Source organism: Macrosteles quadrilineatus, unplaced genomic scaffold, assembly GCF_028750875.1.
Source record: "Macrosteles quadrilineatus isolate MER2022 unplaced genomic scaffold, UCM_ALF_1.0 Scaffold_2__2_contigs__length_208266976, whole genome shotgun sequence".
In the NCBI taxonomy this organism is placed as follows: domain Eukaryota; kingdom Metazoa; phylum Arthropoda; class Insecta; order Hemiptera; family Cicadellidae; genus Macrosteles; species Macrosteles quadrilineatus.
The window spans coordinates 14,779,307-14,802,957 of record NW_026542595.1 but is presented as its reverse complement, the minus strand read 5'-3'; the positions used below and the strand labels follow the sequence as shown (position 1 = coordinate 14,802,957).

Sequence of the window (23,651 nt, the reverse complement as noted above, 5' to 3'; positions counted from 1 at the left end):
TTAAACCATGTTTTCCACAGTTATAACTGGAATAGCATTACTTAAAAGGAAGCAAATTAAATGCCTCATCTTATCTTTTAAAAGCTAAGATTTTAGAGCAGTTTTTGTAGCCATTTGCTAATCTCTAGTATTTTTCTTAGAAAAGTGTCTGTAGGCTTATTTTTAACCTTTTTTTGTGAAAATCAAATTTTCTTAATTCTAATCAATTTAAAAATAACAATTCTGAAGCTTTGGGCTCACCAAAAGCTGTCTATTCTTACATAGAATTTAATGCAGAATATGATGGTAGTGTCAAAGTTATAAAAATGTATGAAAATACTATAGGAATTTAAAAATTTTGTATAAATGTACAGGTTTTAAAAAAAAATCAAAATAATGTTTCTGCAAGTGGGTGTATGGAATATATTTATTTAAATTGTGGATTTGTGTCACACTTAATTGTGTTGCTCTACCACCCAAAAAAAATTTTAACGCTAGGTCCAGACCACCCTGTATATGGAAATGAAACGGAATTTAAAGCCCTACATGTTTGCTGAAAGGTTAAATCTGCATTCCCTCAATAGTAATGGCGAAAACCCCAAAAAAGTAAGAATATGTGTACATTTTTTTACATATTTTAAAATTCAATTAGTTTTTTACTATTAAAACCATATTACTGTTATTTAATATGTTATTTTCTTGTTGATAATATTAAGGCGAAGAATCTAAGACTAATTAGACTTTTCTAGATGGAATGGTTTGGGAACAATAAGTTTTTAAGTGGAACCTTGCAGTGTTCTATAGATTGTCCGCCATTTTCCATATTGGCGGATTTTGCTACAGTGGGAGAAGTTGAGAGTTTTCACAAAATGTTAAGGGATGCATGCCTAACACATTCCAGTTGGTTTTGCTTTGTTATTAATTTTGCCCTGGTAAAAGTCTAAAAGGCCTAGCCTACTAGTAAAATAATGGTTATGAAATCCATACACCACTTAACTCACAAATATTAATGGTACAGATTAAGCACATAACATTAGAACAACACACTTAACATAAGGAACACACTTTAAACACAAATACAAATTGTTAACAACATTTAATCAAAGAAAATGCATTTAAATAACAATATAACAATAAGCTGTTAAACTAATAACACCTGTTTCGCATGATTAGATTATGTATGCATGATGGTAAACCAATTATCGCGAACTATTAACATTACTGGGGTTTTTTCAAGCAGGGTTAGCTCTTCTACCCAACCGATTTTCATAGTTTTGGCCTTAAACTAAAGGTGGACGCACCACAGATTTGCCATTAAGTATCGGCATTCATTTTTACTTATATTTCGAGTTCGTTTGGCTCTTCCAGTCGACCCATTTTCATAATTTTGGTCTTAAAATAACACTATACAAGCATATATTTGTCATCAAGCATCATCAATGATTTATTATTAATAACGAGCTAGCAAAAATATACTTGAGAGTTATTAAAACTTTCATTAAGAATATTACAACTCTAAAAGTTGTTGCATTATTGCCTGTCTATATAGCCAACTCTGGCGACGCAATGCCCGTTCGCATCTTAGACCTTTTGGGACTCGCATCTTAGACCTTTTGGGACTCAAATCTTAGACCTTCCGGGACTCGAATCTTAGACCTTCCGGGACTCGCATCTTAGACCTTCCGGGACTCGCATCTTAGACCTTCGGGGACTCGAATCTTAGACCTTCCGGGACTCAAATCTTAGACCTTCTGGGACTCAAATCTTAGACCTTCCGGGACTCGAATTTTAGACCTTCCGGTACTCAAATCTTAGACCTTCCGGGAAGTAGACCTTCAGCAACTCTCATTTTATGAACTTTTATTTTCAAAATTACATTGTGTGCCCAAGGTCTAATCCTGCAAGGTCTAAACCAGTATGAGTGGATGAGTTTTTTTGCATTGACTGTACTCTTAGACCCTCCGGGACTTAGACCTTCAGCAACTGATCCCTTCTAATCAAACTGTATTATAGGTGTTAATCCGTTGGCAAATATATAAATAAATAAATACACAGGCCAGAAAACATGTAACATATAAAGTTAACAACGTAAAGCTTTAAAAACTCACTATGGTTTGCTCAAAAAAACTTTCACTTGATGTGGTGCAGTACCGAAGTTATTAATCTCCCTTGGTTTTAAATTTTTTTAAGTTTTTGAAAATCAAAGTTATTTCCCATTAATATCATTATTTGTAAGCAACTTTTAATGTTAACAGTTTGAAGAAACCACCTTTATCCAAACAAAGGTTTTTTTTTAAAAGATTACGTAATCTCTAAACGATAATCGGTACATATATATATATAGCAAACATTCGGAGGAAATGTGACAAAACGCACAAATCTGGGGTTTTGGACGATTGTAGTTTTACTTCCTAAGTAGGAAAAGTACCGAAGTTAGTAAGTAGAAAGTAAGAAGAAATGTTAGTAAGTAGAAACCAAAAGTGACACGTATTGGAAAAGCAAGTTTAGCTACATCTGTGAGTTAAACCTCTGTTACGGTCACAGCGAAATCAGAAAGATCTTCCAAGATCGCAGCAACATCCACGATCACCCACTGCAGTTGTGATTTTTTACTTTGTACTTTACACAACTGTCCTTGAAGCGCCGTGAATGAGTGGAAACCTTTTTTGTAAGCTATTGGTGACCATGATTAAGAACATGTAAGTTACCCAGCACTAATACAACACTGATTCACGGTATTTTCCCCGGTTATCAAAACTCAAGAACAATCGTTGCACTTGCAAATAATTAAACCGGCTAAGTAAGGCACAACGTTTTTAATCTCACTTGGTTTGGATGTGATAACCAAACTTGATCGAAATGGTTTCGGTATTTGTAAACAACTTTTAATGTAAACATATCAGTGACAGCTAGAAGTGAGAACTAATCCAACAGCTGATCGTTATTTCATAAAATGTAATAGTAAACATTGGGAGAAAATTTGACAAAAATCAAACAAAATTGGGTTTTTGATGGTTCGTTATTTTGTTATTGTTATATTTTGTTATAGAAGCGAGGCCATGTTTTTATAGCCAAAGACACTTTCACCAATCCAGTAAATACAGAAAAATGATTAGAACCTTGATCGGTACTCTAGTTTTCTAGGAGTAGGCCGCGTAAAATTACATTTTGGCGTTACAGACGGAACCACAGAATGGACAAACAGACAGACGGACAGAAATTGAGATAAGACTCGTTTCGCCTTTCTTAGGCTATGAAACGTAAAAATAACCAAAAACTGCATGATTCTAAGCAATGTACAGACAAAACTGTAATTTTATTTATATAGAAGATATAAGAGTGTTTCTTTGGAAATATAAATAATAATAATTTTTTTTTTGCCCGACCCGATCTTGACCCGACCCGGTCTCTCAGGCCTTTCACTGGCCCAACCCGAACCGAAAAATTCGGGGATCCGCAGACCCCTAGGTTCTCCTTATAAACAGTACTCAAAGAGCAGAATAGATCTTGCTAGTCCAGGTTCTCCTTATAAACAGTACTCAAAGAGCAGAATAGATCTTGCTAGTCCAGGTTCTCCTTATAAACAGTACTCAAAAGCAGAATAGATCTTGCTAGTCCAGGTTCTCCTTATAACTAATACCCTTTTCTAATTTGTTACTATTGTACATAAAATAGGCTATCTAATCAAATATCTTTGACCACATAAGCATTGCATGATGAAATAAAGTAGATATAATTTATTTATAATTCAGTGATACTGTAATACACTTAAATGATTCTGTCTGATTTGTTTTAGTGACGCGGTGCGCAAATTTGTTACACACATATCATTTAGCTTTGCTAGATGAGGAAATTGTATCACTTTCAAAACCATTTTGCAAATTCATCTGTACTTTGCCGTCATCTATATTTGAAGACTCATCAAGTAAGGTAAATATACTTAAACATGTCATTCGACTAAACAGTGAACATCGTCAAACCTTGTCTGACATCAAGTGTACTGAAAAAGAGGTTGCCTAAGACGCGTGTATGACGTCATCAGCTGAGCCGGACGGTGCTGCTTCTAATTCACACAGCTGACACCCCTCAAATTTGTTGTTATTGCTTTTATTTTGTATACGTTCAGTGCTATTGAGTAATTTTCCTTCTAGTTTTATTTTGTCCGTTTTATGTTATTTGACTGCTTCTGTTTTAATTTTCTTTCTTGTGTTATTTTTAATTTTAATTTAACTAGCGTGGTTGACATGCCTGGTGAGGGATGTTCTGTTGCAGTCTTAATAGTCAAATGTAAACCCGTGACTTACATAGTGACGGACCTAAAATAGAATCATTGTTTTCCTAAGGACGAAGAACTATGCAAACAATATGCTGCAAACTAGCAAACTGCTGCAACCGGGCAGATCAATAATTTAATCCTCTTACTTCCATAATTTGTTTTGAACATTTTACTGACAACAATTATGTATATTTAAAATATAAAAATATTGAAATCTGAACTGTTAAGTTTAGCCCCAAAGAAGATATTTTTGTTTTCAACAAGAAGAATAACTTGTCAAAATTTCAAGCATATAAGTTGTAATGAAATTGACAATGTATCAGGTGCGTTAAATAATCATGATAGCCTACATCATCCAATGAAATAGCTTATCTCAAAGAGCAGATACAAAAATCGGTTGGAAAAGGTGATTTTATATTTAAACAGAGAGCTATTTCTCATCCAAAGGCAGAAATAAAATGTGGAGCAAGACCCATCAGATGGGCAAGAATAACGTAACACTCCCGCCCTCTATTCTTTCCTAGTAGCCTATTCTTAAGATTTCTCAATCTTAATACTGTATTAATTTAGTTATGCTTACAGAACCTCTTTGCTTAAAAACAAGGTTGTCTGATAGAAATACACTTAGCTAAAGAAACCTTATCTCTTGGACTAAATTAAATTGTTCAGTTTTAAAATCTCCTTTCTAATCATAGAGAGTAAAATGTTTCAAACTAACCACGGAATTACAAGGATTAAATGATTTACCCACTAATTTGCAGCAGTGGGCCCATTGTTTTCATAAATCTTTAAGTATAAAAGGACCCAATTGTAAAAAAAAGACATCTGACTGTCCGGAACTCTCAGATTTATCTCTTCTTTGACATTTTGCCACAAGCCCGCAGCCCGCATCCAGAACGAACAATGCTCTGCTCACTCTTGTGCTAAATGTGATTTCTTGTTTGGATTTTTAGAGTTGGTTATCACATGTATCAGAAGTCTTCAATTTCCTTTGCTTCCTGCTTTTTCCAATTTAAGTTTCTTTATACTTCTTTTAATCGAGAAAGATATCATCGTTATTTGTTCTTTTTGGTCACTATATAATGGTTTTTCTGCAAGCAACCAAGGAAAAATGTAGATTTAAACTTTGAAGCCACAAGCTCGAATCGAATGTGGAGGACTTCTGTGGAGTATTTAACAACGTATGATTTAGCCGATCATGAGCTTATTTTTCCTGAGCTTACATTAACCAATAAAACAGACAGTTGTTTTCAAATTCAAATTCTAGTTCCATTCCATGGCTTACATGGTTGTACTTTACTGAAAAAGTGTAAAGGAAACAATAGGTATTACAGAAATGACTTTAACTAAATCACAATTTGAAATATTTAATATGATTAAATAACCTAATAAGTTGAGATTTCCTTTTAAAAACCAGAACACAAAATCAGTTTGAGTAGGAATCAGTTCACACAATAGAGTATTGAGTATTACGTTACCAGTCCAGAAAATAGGTGTTAACCGTATGTAATTAATTACCATACAAGTACAATACTTCTTCTTTCACACTGTACTATAATTCTTCTGTACGGTTGTCTTTTCCACACTAGGTACTTTGTTTAAATTAAATGGACTTTCCAAGCATGAATTTAGTCTGGGAAACAGCTATTTGCAGCCCATTAATCAACTGGTGTACATTATGCACTACATTATGTAATGAATTTTGCTAGACACCAGCTGATTATAATTGGCAAAGAGTAATTATAAACTCAATCAATCAATCTAAAACATAACCTCTCTTAGAAGATATGAGAGTAGTGATTATTGAGTCCTTAAGTCAGTTTATTTTATTGTTATTATTAGTTCAGAGTAGTATGGCATAAAATATTGTACGTGACTCATCCAAAATGTGTTTACTGTACTCAACCGGTAAACACCACATATTAATTATGTAAGCCGATTCTTTGCGTCAAAATTGTGGAAGACTGGGAAGTCGTAGAATCATATGTTATTCTCTTGATAAGCAGTTATGTTTACAAAATATGCAGGGGTTTCAATAAATACAGTAGTAATTGCAATATGCCGGTGTCCTGAAAAATTCATTACGGTACAGTAAGGTAGTATGGTGAGATTAGATAAGGCAGGCATTAAACAGTTGTTTTTCCGACTGAATCCTTGCAGGAAAGTCCAATAAAACAGAGTAACGTCACAAAAAATTTTACAGTGTAATATGATATCTAATATGTATATTTCAGACCTCCATGGAGCTGAGCTTTACATGTCTAATTCAAGCTCTTGGACCTAAACGGCTGTACGAGGTGTTAGAGGCAGCTGTGGCTTGGTTGGTTGTGTGTCCAGAGTCTAGTAAGAAAGTGTTCCGTTTGTGGGGAGATATCAAACACAACGCCATCTGTGACGGTGGTAGTGAGTTTCTGGTAATGAGAGACTAGTAGTTAATAGTTGCTAAACTTAGATAATTATAAATTTACTTTTATAGCAACAATAACCTTAAACTTTAGTACACAAATTAAAACAATAATTTTAGCCTACGTAAAGTATTATTTTTGTTAAAGATGTGTCGATTCTCGATACCATCAAAGAGAATTAAGGAACAGAGGAAACATTCAATGGTACACTAAAGTGGTGTCCAGCCTAGTGTTGGTGTTGAAGGCAAAGTCCCGCACTGCTCCCCTCGACCTCATGTACGCTCACGGTGAAGGAATACCCTGTGCCCCGTGCGATAGGAATTTCTGCCCAGTGTTCGCCGTTCAGCTCTTCCTTGCTTGTTACAAGTATATTTCCGCCCCAAAATACCAGAGCTGAAGTCCCTTAAGCATGTTTCGTATCTACCTTACTTATCTGTGATATCACAGATTCCTTGACTCTGTTATTGGTATCGAAGTACATACATGACACTGGACACAAAACATTTAAATTTGAGATTTAATAGACAAAATTCAACAATAGCATTTTCTGCAAAAAGTTAAAATACAAAATGTCACATACAAAATAAACAAAGAACCCAATGACGTTTTTTTAGGTCAATGACGTATTTGTTTGCTTTGACGCTCACCAAACATCGTTAGCGGACTCCAGCATAAAAAAATGCAGAGACTTTGTACTATAGACAATTCAAGGTCAGGAAACCGTCAAGCGTCTTGCCAGCACGAAATTATCACAATAATTCTGGTCTCATATGTCATTGTATTATTAACTCATACAAAGTCAGGCAACCAGCTCGTACCTTGCTAGTACGAAATATCATGGTGATTTAGGGATAAATTTCTTCTTTGTATTTTTAATATTTTGGCCTATTGGAAAGGAGATTCAATTTTAAATGTGTTATACATAAGGGTATGATATTTATATTTTATTATTTTAGACACCAAAGAATAAAGATAGATCTCTGATACTACATAATTAATTCCAACTGTATAGCTAAATAGTGTGTCAAAATCAGAATGATTTAATGTTGTTCTATAATTACCACATGGTGAAATAGAAGCAGGTGGATTTAAAGAACAAAGTTAGAATTGGTTATGACTTGCCAATATTCTTATGTTAAGATTTCGGGCCAATATTTTAAATGTTAAGTATTTTTCAAAAAAATATTGATGGATAGCCAGGAGGACAGTCAAGGTTACATATTACGGAAGGACGGGTCCCGAAATTTCGGGAAATTTTCGGGAAAAAGATTTCCGGATCTAGCGGTGTAAATAAAAGGTGAGAGCCAAAGAACCTTACAATGTGTAATAGGGATGGAGGGGATTGAATTTTTAGTTCGGGACGGGATTTGTATTTCCTTCCCAATTTTCAGGATGGGGCGGGATTTTTTCTTGTGCAAAAAAGGATTCTTTTTAAAAGACTTCAGTATTGCAGTTACAAATAAATAAAAAAAATCAACTTTTACCGTTTGTGGCACTGATAAAAAAAAATTTTGGTCACGGCTAAATGGTCGAAACGGAAAGACAAAGTCATTTCAACGATCGCACCATGACCACAAGTCAGTTCGACGATCGCGTCGTGCCGCAAGTCATTTCGACAATCGTGCTGTGACCACGAGTCATTTCAACGATCGCGCCGTGAACGCGAGTCATTTCTCATGATCGCGTCGTGACCACAAGTCATTCAGACGATCGCGTTGTGACTGCGAGTCACTTCGCCGATCGCGCCGTGACCGCGAGTCATTTCGACCATTTTGTGGTGACCACAATTTTTTTTTATCAGTGCCACAAACTGTAAAAATTGATTTTTTTAATTTTTTTGTAACTGCAATACTGAAGTCTTTTAAAACGAATCCTTTTTTGCACAAGAAAAAATCCCGTCCATCCCTATTACACATTGTAAGGTTCTTTGGCTCTCACCTTTTATTTACACCGCTACCTGCATATCACAGTTTTATTGCCTAGGTTATTGGTGGGAAAGGCAATACAACAATGTAGGCAAACCACAAGCTTGTGATTGGGTGATTGCAATCTATTTATATAAAACTGCCAAGAAAACTAGGCAGTAAAACCGCAGACAGTGTTATTTGTGTTTTGGTATCTATATACATGTAACAATCAAAAAATTCCCGGAATCAATTTCTGTAGACATTTAGCGACATTCCTCTAGATGTGCAGAATCCCCTTTATAAATTAAAATAGGCTCAAAAATAAGCACAAAACATGAATTTAAATTAAAATTAAAAAAAAATTAACATAGCTTTATGGATTGCCTTGGGTGACGAAATAACAACAAAATATAAAAATAAAATCAAAACAAATTAATGAAATTCCAATCACATGTTTTCATAACTGCGTGGTCGGGGTGAATATAGAGAAATCTGTACATTACATATTTTTGGTCGAGTTTTCGACCACTGGACTACCTCTAGTATATGCTTAACAGCCATCATAAAATTATGGCTAGAATTTGACAAGTTATACTCGATGTCTAGTACACTATTCGATTTGACTTTGAGTACTCTACTTGACTCAACTTGGCTTCGATTAGGCCTACCTGTTAAAACCTGAGTAATTAATTACCCTTTACTCGCCCACCCCTACCTATAATGTTAAATGTTTTCTTCTTATTGAACTATTTCACAGGATACCACTGTATCGACTGTTGTAAATCAGGGGCAAAGTAGCCTGGAAGAAAATTGGTTTCCCTGTAACCTAACTCCAGATCAACTCGGAGACTTCTTGGTGAAAGAGTTATACACCTACTTCATAAACAGGCAAGTGTAGGATAGTGCAAGACAAAATAATCGACTATCAAGAAATATAATTACAATGCGTGACACTTTTGAATTGGGAATGGTTAATTAAAATCTTTTCATCCCCAGAGCGCTTTAAAAATATTTTCTCCAAGTATTCATTAAAGATGAACAACAGGCATCTGAAATTAATTTTTTTGAGTGAAATACTAATCGGTATAGAATAGAATAGAAAATTAGAATCATGGGATTTCTTAGATGTTATCTGCTGGATGTGATTGTAGTTTATTTTGCAGCACCCTGAGGGGATCTCCAGTGTTGGTAGCTGTCCAGGATCTAGAGTGTCTGACTACAGATGTGGTGACCCAGGTGAGAGGAGTGGTAGTAGCCCTGGATGTGACGTCAGCTCGTAGCGAGTACACAGAGCAGTGCAGCCACTACCACCACCGCAGCTTACAACTACTCTCACAACTGAAGAAACAGGTACATATTATTACAGAAAGTTCACTAGGTAAAAAGTTATGGAAATTAATTTATATTGGAAAACAAATAATATTTGTTATCAGGATGTTGAAACTTGCTTGATAAAAATTCTCATAAAAAATATTCTTATTGTTATTTAATTTGTTATTATTATTATTATCATTATTATTAATTTTTTAACTTGCATAACTCATTGCTTAGTTAGTAGTACGTTCTGTGGTAGTTGAGGTTTAAATGTACAAATTACAAATGTATGGATATTAGTAGGGATGGGCGAGTAGTGTTTTTTTAAGTCGATTTGAGTAATTAGCCCTAATACTTGAGTATCGAGTCGAGTAGTTAACGAGAAAATCAAACATTTTATTTGACATATTCCATCTTCATTTTTACGAACAAAGCATTTCTCAATTCACTAAAAGTAAACCTGGTTAAAAACTGTTATACCATAAAAAAAAAAAAAAAAACAATATGTATGTGTATCCAACTTATGTCTTGGTATTAAAGGTTTATTATTAATTGCAAAAAACAATTGAAAAAATATGGAACTAAGTGTTTGTTTTAAAATAGACCTACTGTAAACGTTTGAATTTGACTAAAGCATGAGAACTAATAAAGTTCACTCTAATTTATAAATAGGCTTATATAAGTATTTATCTAAGTCATTTGTCAGTTTTTTTATTTATTTGAAACTAGCTGTTACCCACGGGCTTCACCCCATTTGTCATCATAGGTATTAATTGTATTGAATTGTTATTAATTGTATTGTATTGTATTAATTTGCCTATTGATTGGTTAAGTTAACCTGAAATAAACAAAATACAGTAAAAGAAACAAATAATCACACCTGATTTTAATAAGGTAATAAATTGAAAGAATAACAAACAAATAAGTACAGCTGAGGTTTTTTAACATTAGGTATATGAAAAGTTCCCTTTAGAAAGGAATTACGACCTTAAAGGGCAATTTATGAAATAATGGATAGTTTTGCGCAAGGTTTCTCGTCATGACGAACACTTGAAGTATATGGTTTATGGGGGTGTGACTTGTAGTTTTCTCAAAAGTTCATGGGTACTTTTGGCTTTATATATAGACTCGCCTTTGCTGGTTGCCCGTTCTATGTACGGGAATCTTGTAGTATGTTGAAACCTTATATTCAGAACAGGAGTTGGTTTGCATATTTAGTGTGCATTTTTCCAGATATGCTGGCAAAACTATTACTGTATAGGAATACATATAAACCTTCGCAACTACAATATCGGACAGTTTCAAAGCCAAAACGAATGCTTCGCAATTAAATGTCACCCGATCGTGTTAGTCCATATTTTATATGTAATGATAAAAGGAATTGCTTTATAGATCTATGAGGCATAGCCCTAAGGTAGGCCTGTAATTGAAAGTTACTTTTCACACTGGTTATAAAAGTAGTTAAAATACTACCTTAACCTCACTACTGCACACTTTATTCGGGTTGAAATTTTCATTAACAAAGGTGCTCTTGTCTTTTCCACGAAACACTGAGAAATAAGGACATTAATGCGTTACCAACAGACATACACACACAAATACAGAATTGAATTAGGGGATTTGCTACGCTTTAACCAAAGCAAATTACAAACAAAATAATTGAGCGGAGCGAGCGAAGCGAGCGAAGCTCTTATACGTCGACTTTTATGCATTTCGTAATACGCAAACTCCTCCTAGACGGCTGAGTCAATCGTTTTCAAATTTTGGATGGTGATAAAGACCATATCGGTGAGTGCCAACATCTATATGGCGTTAAAAATAACTCTCAGGAATCCGCCCCACTGGGTCTCAAAGTTTCAATGTAATCCTTATGGAAGCAGTATTTGACACATAAACAAAGACATATGATCAGCTGTTGACTTTTAAATGCAGTAGATAAATAAATAGAGCATTATTCCACAGATATAAGAACATAAACGGTGGTTTGGATCATAAAATAATCAAATGACGACACTATAGTTCGGCCGCTTAGAAAACGACCTGCGCGCTAATGCTAAACCAATGCTGGAGGAGGTCGCTTTCCAAGCGGCCGAACTATAGCTTGAGGTCCGCGACGTAGGAAGTGTTAAAGGAAGTACTAAAGGTGAACAGTCTGGAGTGTGCAAACTGGTAATGACGATAAGATTTAGGTATCTGCATTCCAAAAATTATAAGGGAAGGGAAGATAACGGGTCCGCGACGTAGGAAGTGATAAAGGAAGTAGTCAAGGCAAGCTGTCCGAAGTGTGGGAACTGCTTATGACATTATATTAAGGTATTTGCAATCCTATGATGCTATGGGAAGAGAGGGAAACATGACCGTCACGTAGGAAGTGCTGAAGGAGCTAGTCAAGGCAAGCTGTCTGGAGTGTGGGAACTGTTTATGACGATTAGATTACGGTATTTGCAATCCTTTGATGCTTTGGGAAGGGAGGGGAACATGTCCGTCACGTAGGAAGTGGTGAAGGAAGTAGTAAAGGCGAACAGTCCGGAGGATGGGAACTGTTTATGACGATTAGATGAAGATATCTGCAATCATAAAATGCTATGGGAAGGGAGCAAAACGGGTCCGAGAAGTAGGAAGTGATGAAGAAAGTAGTCAAGGCAAGCTGTCCGGAGTGTGGGAACTGATTATGACGATTAGATTAAGTTATCTGCAATCATAAAATGCTACGGAAAGGGGGGGAAACAGGTCCGTGGCGTAGGAAGTGGCGAAGGAAGTAGTAAATGCGAGCAGTCCGGAGTGTTGGAACTGTTTATGACAATTACATTAAGGTATCTGCAATCATAAAATGCTATGGGAAGGGAGGAAAACGGGTCCACGACGTAGGAAGTGATGAAGGAAGTAGTCAAGGCAAGCTGTCCGGGTTGTGGGAACTGCTTCAGACCATTATATTAAGGTATTTGCAATCCTATGATGCTATGGGAAGGAAGGGAAACATGTCCGTCACGTAAGAAGTGGCGAAGGAAGTAGTAAAGGCGAGCAGTCAGGAGTGTGGAGACTGTTTATGACGATTAGATGAAGATATCTGTAATCATAAAATGCTATGGGAATGGAGGATAACGGGTCCGCGACGTAGGAAGTGATGAAGGAAGTAGTCAAGGCAAGCTGACCGGAGTGTGGGAACTGCTTATGACCATTATATTAAGGTATTTGCAATCCTATGATGCTCTGGGAAGGGAGGGAAACATGTCCGTCACGTAGGAAGTGGTGAAGGAAGTAGTCAAGGCGGGCTGTCCAGAGTTTGGGAACTGTTTATGACGATAAGATTAAGGTATCTGCAATCATAAAATGCTATGGGAAGGGAGGAAAACGGGTCCACGACGTAGGAAGTGTTGAAGGAAGTAGGTAGTAATGGCGAGCAGTCCGGAGTGTTGGAACTGTTTATGACGATTAGATTAAGTATTAAGGAATCTGCAATCTTAAAATGCTATGGGAAAGGAGGAAAACGGGTCTGCGACGTAGGCAGTGATGAAGGAAGTAGCCAAGGCAAGCTGTCCGGAGTGTGAGAACTGCTTATGACCATTATATTAAGGTAGTTGCAATCCTATGATGCTATGGTAAGGGAGGGAATCATGTCCGTCACGTAGGAAGTGGTGAAGAGAGTAGTAAAGGCGAGCAGTACGGAGTATGGGAACTGTTTATGACGATTAGATTAATGTATATATAATCATAAAATGCTACGGAAAGGGAGGGAAACAGGTCCGTTGCGTAGGAAGTGGCGATGGAAGTAGTAAAGGCGAGCAGTCCGGAGTGTTGGAACTGTTTATGACGATTAGATTAAGGTATCTGCAATCATAAAATGCTATGGGAAGGGAGCAAAACGGGTCCGCGATGTAGGAAGTGATGAAGGAAGTAGTCAAGGCAAGCTGACCGGAGTGTGGGAACTGCTTATGACCATTATATTAAGGTATTTGCAATCCTATGATGCTCTGGGAAGGGAGGGAAACATGTCCGTCACGTAGGAAGTGGTGAAGGAAGTAGTCAAGGCGGGCTGTCCAGAGTTTGGGAACTGTTTATGACGATAAGATTAAGGTATCTGCAATCATAAAATGCTATGGAAAGGGTTAGGAAAAGGTCCGTGGCGTAGGAAGAGGCGAAGGAAGTAGTAAAGGCGAGCAGTCCGGAGTGTTGGAACTGTTTATGACGATTAGATTAAGGTATCTGCAATCATAAAATGCTGTGGGAAGGGAGGAAAACAGGTCCACGATGTAGGAAGTGGTGAAGGAAGTAGTAAAGGCGAGCAGTCCGGAGTGTGGGAGCTGTTTATGACGATTAGATGAAGATTTCTGCAATCATAAAATGCTATGGGAACGGAGGATAACGGGTCCGCGACGTAGGAAGTGATGAAGGAAGTAGTAAAGGCAAATTGTCCGGAGTATAGGAACTGTTTATGACAATTATATTAAGGTACTGTATCTGCAATCATAAAATGCTATGGGAAGGAAGAGAAAATGTCCGAGACGTATGAAGTGGTGAAGGAATTTGTAAGGTGAGCAATGTGAAGTGTGGGAACTGGAAACCGTTTGTAGCAGTTAAATTAATGTATCTGCAATGCTGAAATGCTATAAGAAGGGATGGAAGCATCCCCACGACATAGATAATGGTGAAAGAAGTAGTAAAAGCTAGCAGTGCGGAGTGTGGGGAATGTTTGTGGCAATTAGATTAACGTATCAAAAATACTAAATTGCTATGGAAAGTGATGAAAACAGGTCCACGATGTAGAAAAAGGCTTAGAAAGTAGTAAAGTATGAGCATAGTGTGAAAACCGTCTGTGGCAGTTAGATTGATGTATCTTTAATCCAAAAATGCTATGAGAAGGGAAGGAAACAAGTCTATGACGTAGGAAATGGTGAAGGAAGTAGTAAGGTTTGCAGTGCAGAGTGTGGAAACTGTCTTTGGCAATTGCATTAATATATCTGCAATCCTAAAATGTTATGGGAAGAGAGGGAAATAGGTCCACGACGTAGGGGGTGGTGCAGGAAGTAGTAAAGGTGAGCGTGTTGAGTGTGGGAATGGATTAATGTATCTGCAAAGCTATGGGAAGAGACTGTAAACTGTAGGTTAAAATAATTTCGAAGCACGAATCGATACATATTTCGATACATGCAATCGTTTATAATAGAAATTTACAACTGAGTTGCCAACAGCTGATTTTTACTCCATAGAGGATAAAAACTATTTTTACTCCATAGAGGATAAAAACTTTTTTACTTCCTAAAGACTAAAATTGCTACTTTAGACCCTCAACGCATGCAATAAAAACGACTGGTATTACTGCAGTATGACCAATACAATATAATATAATCCCTTGACGACTCCGCTCAATTTTGTGGATGCTTCTGCGAACGCCACCTAGTTATTTGAAAGTTTTGATAGTGTCATCAAATGTTATGATAAACCTTTTTAGGCCTAATCAAACTGTAAAATTGGTGTAAATCCGTTGGTAAATATATAAATAAGTAAATAAATACACAGTCCACAAAACATTTATACGTTAACAACGCCAAGCTTTAAAAATTCATGATGGTTTGCTAAAAAAATCTTTCAATAATGTTTTATCGTTTTCATAGCATAAACTAACATTTTGGAGTCCAGACAGAAAACGCAAAAATTATACAGTAAGACATCAATTAAATTTAATAAGAAATAAGGTGCAGCACTAACGATAACTATAGTTGTGTATAAATGATTCTTACTGCTACCACCGGTTCTAAGGAAAAGTAGCAGTACCATAAACGAACGTTTACATTTAAGAAAAGAACTATAGAACTTACGACCAATTCAAACTGTCCTTCTAATCAAACTGTATTATAGGTGTTAATCCGTTGGCAAATATATAAATAAATAAATACACAGGCCACAAAACATGTAACATGTAACGTTAACAACGTAAAGCTTTAAAAACTCACTATGGTTTGCTCAAAAAACGTTCACTTGATGTGGTGCAGTACCAAAGTTATTAATCTCCCTTAGTTTTATTTTTTTTTTTTAGTTTTCGAAAATCAAAGTTATTTCCCATTTATAGGATTATTTGTAAGCAACTTTTAATGTTAACGTATTAATGACAGTTTGAAAAACCACCTTTATCCAAACAAAGGTTTCTTATTTAAAATATTACCGGTACGTAATCTCTAAACGATAATCGGTACATATATCTAGCAAACATTTGGAGGAAATGTGACAAAAAACGCTAAAATCTGAAGTTTTGGACGTTTGTAGTTTTACTTCCTAAGTCGAGCTTTTTGGTCGAGCTTTTCATTATTCGGCTCGGCTCGAGGCATTTTGAAAAAGCTCGAAGTTCGAGCCGAGCTTTTAATACTAAGTCAAAACTAAAAAAAAAACACTTAATTTGGGTCGTAATTGGAAACAATGTTATCACAATTCTACGTTGTTCAAGCATTCGAGGTTTGATAAGCACGACCCTCAGCTCAGTCAAGACGCAATGATTATCGATCGTAATTTTGAGGAGATAGTAAAGAGACAAACTACCACCTATCGCGTTGTCTTTCTAACACAGCTATTCGTATCGTAATATACAACGCAGTGCGAGTGCGTGATTGGCTCGTTGCTATGACGACACACGGTTGCCGTGGCAACCTACAGTGCACACTGAGCACTGCGCCTTGTGTGGGAGGGGAGATTATCCCAACAAACAATTTCAGGAATTCTATTTTGGGACGGATGAAAGATAAGGAAGAAACAAAAAGTGGTCACGTGTGCAAATATAGTGGGCGACACAATAAGGCTGTAAACAAGTATCAATCGTCGTGTCGTGTCATTGTTCCTTGTTTGTTTACTTTTTCAGATTCCTTATCAAACGCCCCTATCTGCTATCTCTCTTTCTCTCTCCGCTCTCTCTAACAATGTACTGATTAAACAGATTGTGGTTGACGACTTTTCTACTTATAAGTTTCCCTGCGGTTATTTTAGTTCAATCAATCCCATAACCTTTCTAATGTTTATCAAAATAATTAATTATCTGTTTTGTATTTTATTTCCTTTAAACCAACCCCTATTTACCATCTGTATTCTATAGAATAAAATGTTTGTTTATAAAGTTTGACTGGCCACACAATTTTGTACCTATTTTATTTTGTATAAAGTAACAGTTACTTTGATGATTATTTAAATATCAATAAGTGGTGCGTGCTGTAATGAATGCTTTTTATTATCAAAATAAGTAATGGATTATTAATTTTTGATAATACATGGGTCATTGAATACCATAATGTGATGTAGTTTCCTATTTGTAACTTGCAAATAATAATAATTGATAGTTAATCCTGGAAAATGAAAAATAGTGAATGCATTCATAACCCTGTTGTCAAAACAGCAACGCGGGTGTAGGGTTTATTGTTTCAGAGGCTAGGGTGTTTCAAGGACAAAGTGCTGGGCCTCCCGGCTCAGGGGGGGAGGGGTGGTGGTGAGACTGAGAGAGAAATGGGGGAGGAAACTGGTTTTGGCTATTTATTGATTAGTTCACCGACCCTTCTAGATAACAGAATTTAGTGACAGTGTTAAATCATCGTGTTCATTATTTCATTTCTTGTTTACTTTGTGTGTTATTCTATTAATTTTAGTGTTTTGGTCTATTTCCTCTATATGTCAATTATATATTTTTTAATATATAATTTTACTTTTTACTTTGTCTCTTCACCTTTTTGGATCCAAACCAATCATGTTCTTTTTTGATTAATACGATTCATAAAACAAAAATATTTTGTGCATGGAAAACAACAAGAATAATCACGTGTTTTTATATTTATTTATTTATACAAAATAGAATAAAATATTCATAGTAGTTACAATATACATATTTAATCGACTTGCTAGTTGTTTTGTTGTCATTCAAGATACTGTAGCGCTGTTCTGTTATGAAAGACAATCTGATTGGCTCAGTCTGCACTGCATATCTCGTCAGGCCTTCAATCATATCCTTTTATTTCTTGCATCTTAATTTAGTTCAGTTCAGTTCTTATCGTGATTATCTACTATTTGATGTCTTGACAATTCTCAATGTTTTTAGACATATTAAAATAATATTGTGTTTATTTAAAAATTGACTGAACATTATTATTATTATGCACTTTTTGAAGAAAAATGTTTAATAATTTATTTTTTTGATAATGTTCAGAATTCAGAATTATGTTTGAAATTCCAGATAGGGTTAGTTGCAAAACATTTTTTGCTGAAAATAAAATCATGACACTCTAATATTTTCATTTTTTACAATTTAGTTTCCGTTAAAGAGAATCTGAATAAATTTGTTCCTTGCAACTCAATCCATGGGTATATCACCAGACAATCAAAAGATTTATATATTCCTCAGGCCAGGCTATCAAAATTAATCAAAAGTTATAAATATTTGCAAATAAAACTATTTAATAAACTTCCAATACATTTTAGAAATCAGGAAAGTATTAATTTGTATAGGTCAAAATTATCAGATTGGCTTACAAGTCGTGCTTTTTATTCAGTTGATGAGTTTTTGCAGAATGAAGATTTTTTAACGCTTAACTGTGAGGCCAAGCAGTCTTGATGATTCTTTGTTCTTGTTATGGTCTTTTCCCTGTTAATTTTAAAGTTTTTATTATTACTGATGCTTTATCCTTTTAAGATTCTTTTAACTTTATTTTAACATTTTCTGTAGAATATTTAATATTTTATTTAACATATGTAACAAAACATGTTGACCTTGTCTATTGTAATGTTTATATTACCAAACGACAATAAAGATTTATTATTATTATAAGGTGACGCTAGGAAAAGCTCGGCTCGGCTCGGCTCGAGGTTGAAAATCACTATTCGCACACCCCTAAAAAGTACCTATATCGTTGTCGAAATGTAAGTAAGTAGAAACCAAAAGTGACACATTGGAAAAGCAAATTTAGCTACAGGTTACGATCACAGCAAAATCAGAAACATCTTCCAAGATCGCAGCAACATCCACGATCACCCACTGCAGTTGTGATTTTTTACTTTGCACTTTACACAACTGTCCTTGAAGCGCCGTCAATGAGTGGAAACCTTTTTTGTAAGCTATTGGTGACGATGATTAAAAAAATGTAAGTTTCCCAGCACTAATACAACACTGATTCACGGTATTTTCCCCGGTTATCAAAACTCAAGAACAATCGTTGCACTTGCGATTAATTAAACCGGTTAAGTAAGGCACAACGTTTTTAATCTCACTTGGTTTGGATGTGCTAACAAAACTTGATCGGAATTGGTTGCGGTATTTGTAAACAACTTTTAATGTAAACATATCAGTGACAGCTAGAAGTGAGAACTAATCCAAACAGCTGATCGTTATTTCATAAAATGTAATAGTAAACATTAGGAGAAAATTTGACAAATATCGAACAAAATTGGGTTTTTGATGGTTCGTTAATTTGTTTTCAAGGAAGCGAGGCCATGTTTTTATAGCCAAAGACACTCTCACCAATCCAGTAAATACATACAAATGATTAGAATCTTGATCGGTACTCTAGTTTTCTAGGAGTAGGCCGCGTAAAATGACATTTTGGCGTCACAAACAGAATCACAGAATGGACAAACAGACAAACAAACAGACTGTTGGTATTGCTATAACCAGCTGATCTCTAGTTGTTAAAATATTATGTTATGATTTCTTAGAATAAACACTATCTTGTTTCGAATTGATTATTTAATTAAAATAGTTTTAATTAATACATAAATGAACATGGTGTCAGTAGTACCGAATCCACTGGACTTAAGTGACCCAACGCGAGTACGAGAAAACTGGGAAGTGTTCAAGAAACAATGGAAGAACTATTTGATATTAGCTGAAGCAGGAGCATTAGGTGGTACAAGGTTAAGTACACCTAAACTGAAGATGGCCATGTTTTCAACTGTAATTGGCCGTGATGGACTATGTTTGATTGAAAGAATACTTGGCTCCAATGAATCGACCATGGATCAGGTAATTGAAGCTTTGGATAAGTATTTTTTAGGGACAAACAATTCTTTGTATGAGAGATTTATTTTTAATGGCATTGTTCAAAAGACTGATGAAATGATTAAAGACTTTATAGGTCGTCTAAAAGAGCAAATACGATTGTGTGACATTGATTCTTTAGCAAATCTCGACAAGACAGGCCTTGAAGATACTCTAATTTGCGACCAACTTGTAGTAGGTATAACCAATACTGAATTAAAAAGAACACTTTTGCGTAGAAGAGACCTAAAACTTGATGAGGCTATAGAAATATGTACGCATCATGAAACAACTGAAAGGCTTGTTACAAAAATGACAGTGAAATCAGAAGATGCGGCATTTCAAGCAAAGAGTAGACACTTAGATAACAAATGGAAGTGTCGTTTTTGTGGTAAAAAACATATTAAGGGAGCAATAAACTGCCCTGCGTTTGGCAAAGTTTGCACCACCTGTAAAAGGAAGAACCATTTTAGCAGCGTGTGTCAAAGTTCCGGTAAAATTAATCTGGTCCAAGATAATGACAGTGAAACAAATCAAGATAGCCAAGGTGAAGAGGAAGTGATGGAACTTAACGATATCCAGTATAAAAAACGACTTTTTGTGAAAATGATGGTCAACAAAAAGCTCAGAAAGTTCCAGCTTGACTCAGGTGCAACTTGTAACGTTATGGGGCTACGAGATCTAAAAACTATTCTTGACAATGAGAATCCTAAACTTAATAGTAGCTCCACTACTTTGTGTTTCTATGGCGGGTCATCCCAAAACTCACTAGGCAGCATTGTGCTGAAAGCAAAATTCAAAAAGAATATTTTTGATTTAAAGTTTGAAATTCTGAATTCTGAGAGAAATCCTCTTATAGGAGCAGCAGATTGTCTTCGACTAGGTTTGATTACAACAGATGAAGAGGTTTTCCAGGCTCTCACAGCATCTAACCAAACAGCCACACATCAACATACGATATTTGATCAATTTCCTACTGTATTTGAAGGATTAGGGTGTTTTGAAGGTCTTTGCAGCATAAGAACTGACCCGTCGGTACCACCTTCAATAGCGGCACCCAGGCGACAACCTCTAGCATTGAAGAAAGAAATATGTGCTGAATTAGATAGACTTGAACAGCTCGGAGTCATCGTCAAGGTAACAGAGCCTACTGATTGGGTCAGTAGTTTAGTAGTAGTGAAGAAACCTAACAAGATACGACTTTGTTTAGATCCTTTTCACCTGAATAAAGCCATTAAAAGATCTCATTATCAAGCACCAACTATTGAGGAAATAGCCCCACAGCTATATGGAGCAAAGTTCTTTAGTGTTCTGGACCTTAAGGATGGGTTTTGGCATGTAAAGCTAAATGAGGAATCAAGCAGGCTAACTACGTTTTGGACCCCCAAAGGGAGATTTCGTTGGACTAGACTACCTTTTGGTGTTGCTAATGCTCCTGAAGAGTTTCAACAAAGAGTTGGAATTGACTTCTTCCAGCTGGGCAGTGACCACTTTCTTATAATGACAGATTACTTTTCATCATTTTTTGAACTGAAGAAAGTGAATTCACTAAAAACAGAAGGCCTGATACAGTTTTGTAAAGAACAGTTTGCTCGTTAAGGAATACCAGACGTTGTTGTTTCTGACAGTGGTACTCAACTTGTTAGCCAAGACTTCAAGCTTTTTGCCCAGACTTGGATGTTTAAAATTGTTGTTTCTTCACCACATAATCACCAATCCAATGGTAAGGCAGAATCAGCAGTTAAAATTGCAAAGAGAATGCTAAAGAAGGTAAAAGAAAGTAAAGAAGACTTTCAAGCAGCTCTATTAGAGTGGAGAAATACACCACTGGCTTACTTGGGTGCAAGTCCTGTGCAGTTGCTAATGTCAAGATCAACAAAGACTCGTTTGCCCATAACAGAAATGAAACTAAATCCAAAGATACACATAGGAGTCACAGACAAGTTGAAGGAAAAACAAGAAAAATACAAGAAGCACTATGATAAAGGCACTCAGGCATTGGACCCACTTAAAGTTGGACAAAAGGTATTGATACAGAAGAGACCAGACATGAAATCAGAACCATGGACGCCTGGCGTAATAGTGTCACTAGATGGGTTGAGAACTTACCTTGTATCAATTGAAGGAAGACTATTCAGACGCAATAGAAGATTTATTCGTCCATTCAAAAGTTAAAGAGGGAGATGTTGGTATTGCTATAACCAGCTGATCTCTAGTTGTTAAAATATTATGTTATGATAGTAGAGTACCCGTCCTTCGTACGGGATTGGCATATAAGTATAAATGCTTATTGCAGTTATGGGAGAGGACACGGTTTAAGAAAATTTGGTCTTTTAATTTATACGGTATCCTATAGTATTAACACGTCTACAATAGCCCTAATGTTCTACCACTGCACCTAAACCATGGAAAAAAGTAAAGTTCTCATTGTGTACCTACCAATGGAACGATTTGTTGCTAGTTGGTTCAAATTAGCGGTGGTCATAAATGCTAAAATCATAATAGTGCTGCACCCTGTTGTCAAGCCTTTTAACTTTTTAATGCTAAAGCCTTATAACTGTTTAATGCTATTTAATATCATAAAACCAACTTGTGCAGTGGAAAAGGCTGACAAAATTCTTTAATTTCTTTAAATATGAATACTCATAAGATTAACATGAGAAACTCCAGAGCCAGAGCCCCTGGGGCGGAGCCTGAAAGGATTTTTGAGCTAAGAATATGTCTATATGTTAATCGGGAATGTCAGCTATCATCATACCAAATTTTAACCAGTATTTTTCGCGTTTACTTGTCACTAACATCCATCCATCCATCCATCCATCCATCCATCCATCAATCCATCCATCCATCCATCCATCCATACATCCATCCATCCATACATCCATACATCCATACATCTATATATCCATACATCCATACATCCATACACCATACATCCATACATCCATAAATCCAAATTGTCTTACTAATAATATTAGTAGAATAAGTAAACTAATATTGCTTGTTTATGGATAGATTTTTATCGAACTTGGCAAATTTGTTTATTTCATTCTAAGTTAATAATATTTTCCTAAAAATCACACTTCATTACCCTCCCTGTAGGCAGCAAACCTAGGTACTCGTTAAACCTAATGTTATTGAATTAGATTTAATTGAAAATAAAGTCACACAAATGGAAATTTGCTTTGGCTGCAGGTTTGCTGCAGTGGGGGTATTATGGAATTGTAATTGATGTAGAAAGAAGACTTTGTGGTAGTACATGATTAACTCTAATTCATAAAAGATACTAAATAAATCAATCCCGTTGGTCACAATTAGTAGCGCCGGTCGCTTGTTATTTGAACAGCTACTGCTAATCAGCACTACTATTCGTATTTGTTAGCAGCTATACCCGTGCCTTGCAATGGGGTCAGTATGCAAAAGAGACATATAGGTTCTTTGAAAATGCCAAATGATTTCACTCCTACCATTTAATTAAGAAACAAAATTTAACTGTATTACTTAACTTGATAATAGTACGTTTTTGTTAACTCATACTGTGAATACCTATTTAGGCTACCTACTATACAAAACCAATGATAGATTTTAAGGTTAATAAGAGTGTGTTTAATGGTTTGCACTGTAAAGGAAAAGCTAACAATAGTTCCAAACCGAAAAATAGAAAAATAGGAAAATGGAAATAAATATGGAAAATAGGGTAATTTTCTAACATATTTTAGTGAAATTATTATCAGGCAAATGGAAATTCGTTCAGTCTATAGATTTGCTGC

At 35.7% G+C, this 23,651-nt stretch overlaps 1 protein-coding gene across 2 annotated transcripts in view; it reads left to right on the top strand.

Moving 5' to 3' along the window:
- Nucleotides 1-23,651, top strand: part of LOC128987032 (uncharacterized) — a 115,898-nt gene that overhangs the window by 54,774 nt on the left and 37,473 nt on the right. For both annotated transcript variants that reach the window (XM_054407695.1, XM_054407694.1), the window contains 4 exons: nucleotides 3,776-3,909; nucleotides 6,490-6,669; nucleotides 9,325-9,455; nucleotides 9,731-9,917. In XM_054407695.1, the coding sequence (XP_054263670.1) occupies nucleotides 3,776-3,909; nucleotides 6,490-6,669; nucleotides 9,325-9,455; nucleotides 9,731-9,917 (632 nt within the window). The remainder of the gene's footprint in view (nucleotides 1-3,775; nucleotides 3,910-6,489; nucleotides 6,670-9,324; nucleotides 9,456-9,730; nucleotides 9,918-23,651) is intronic.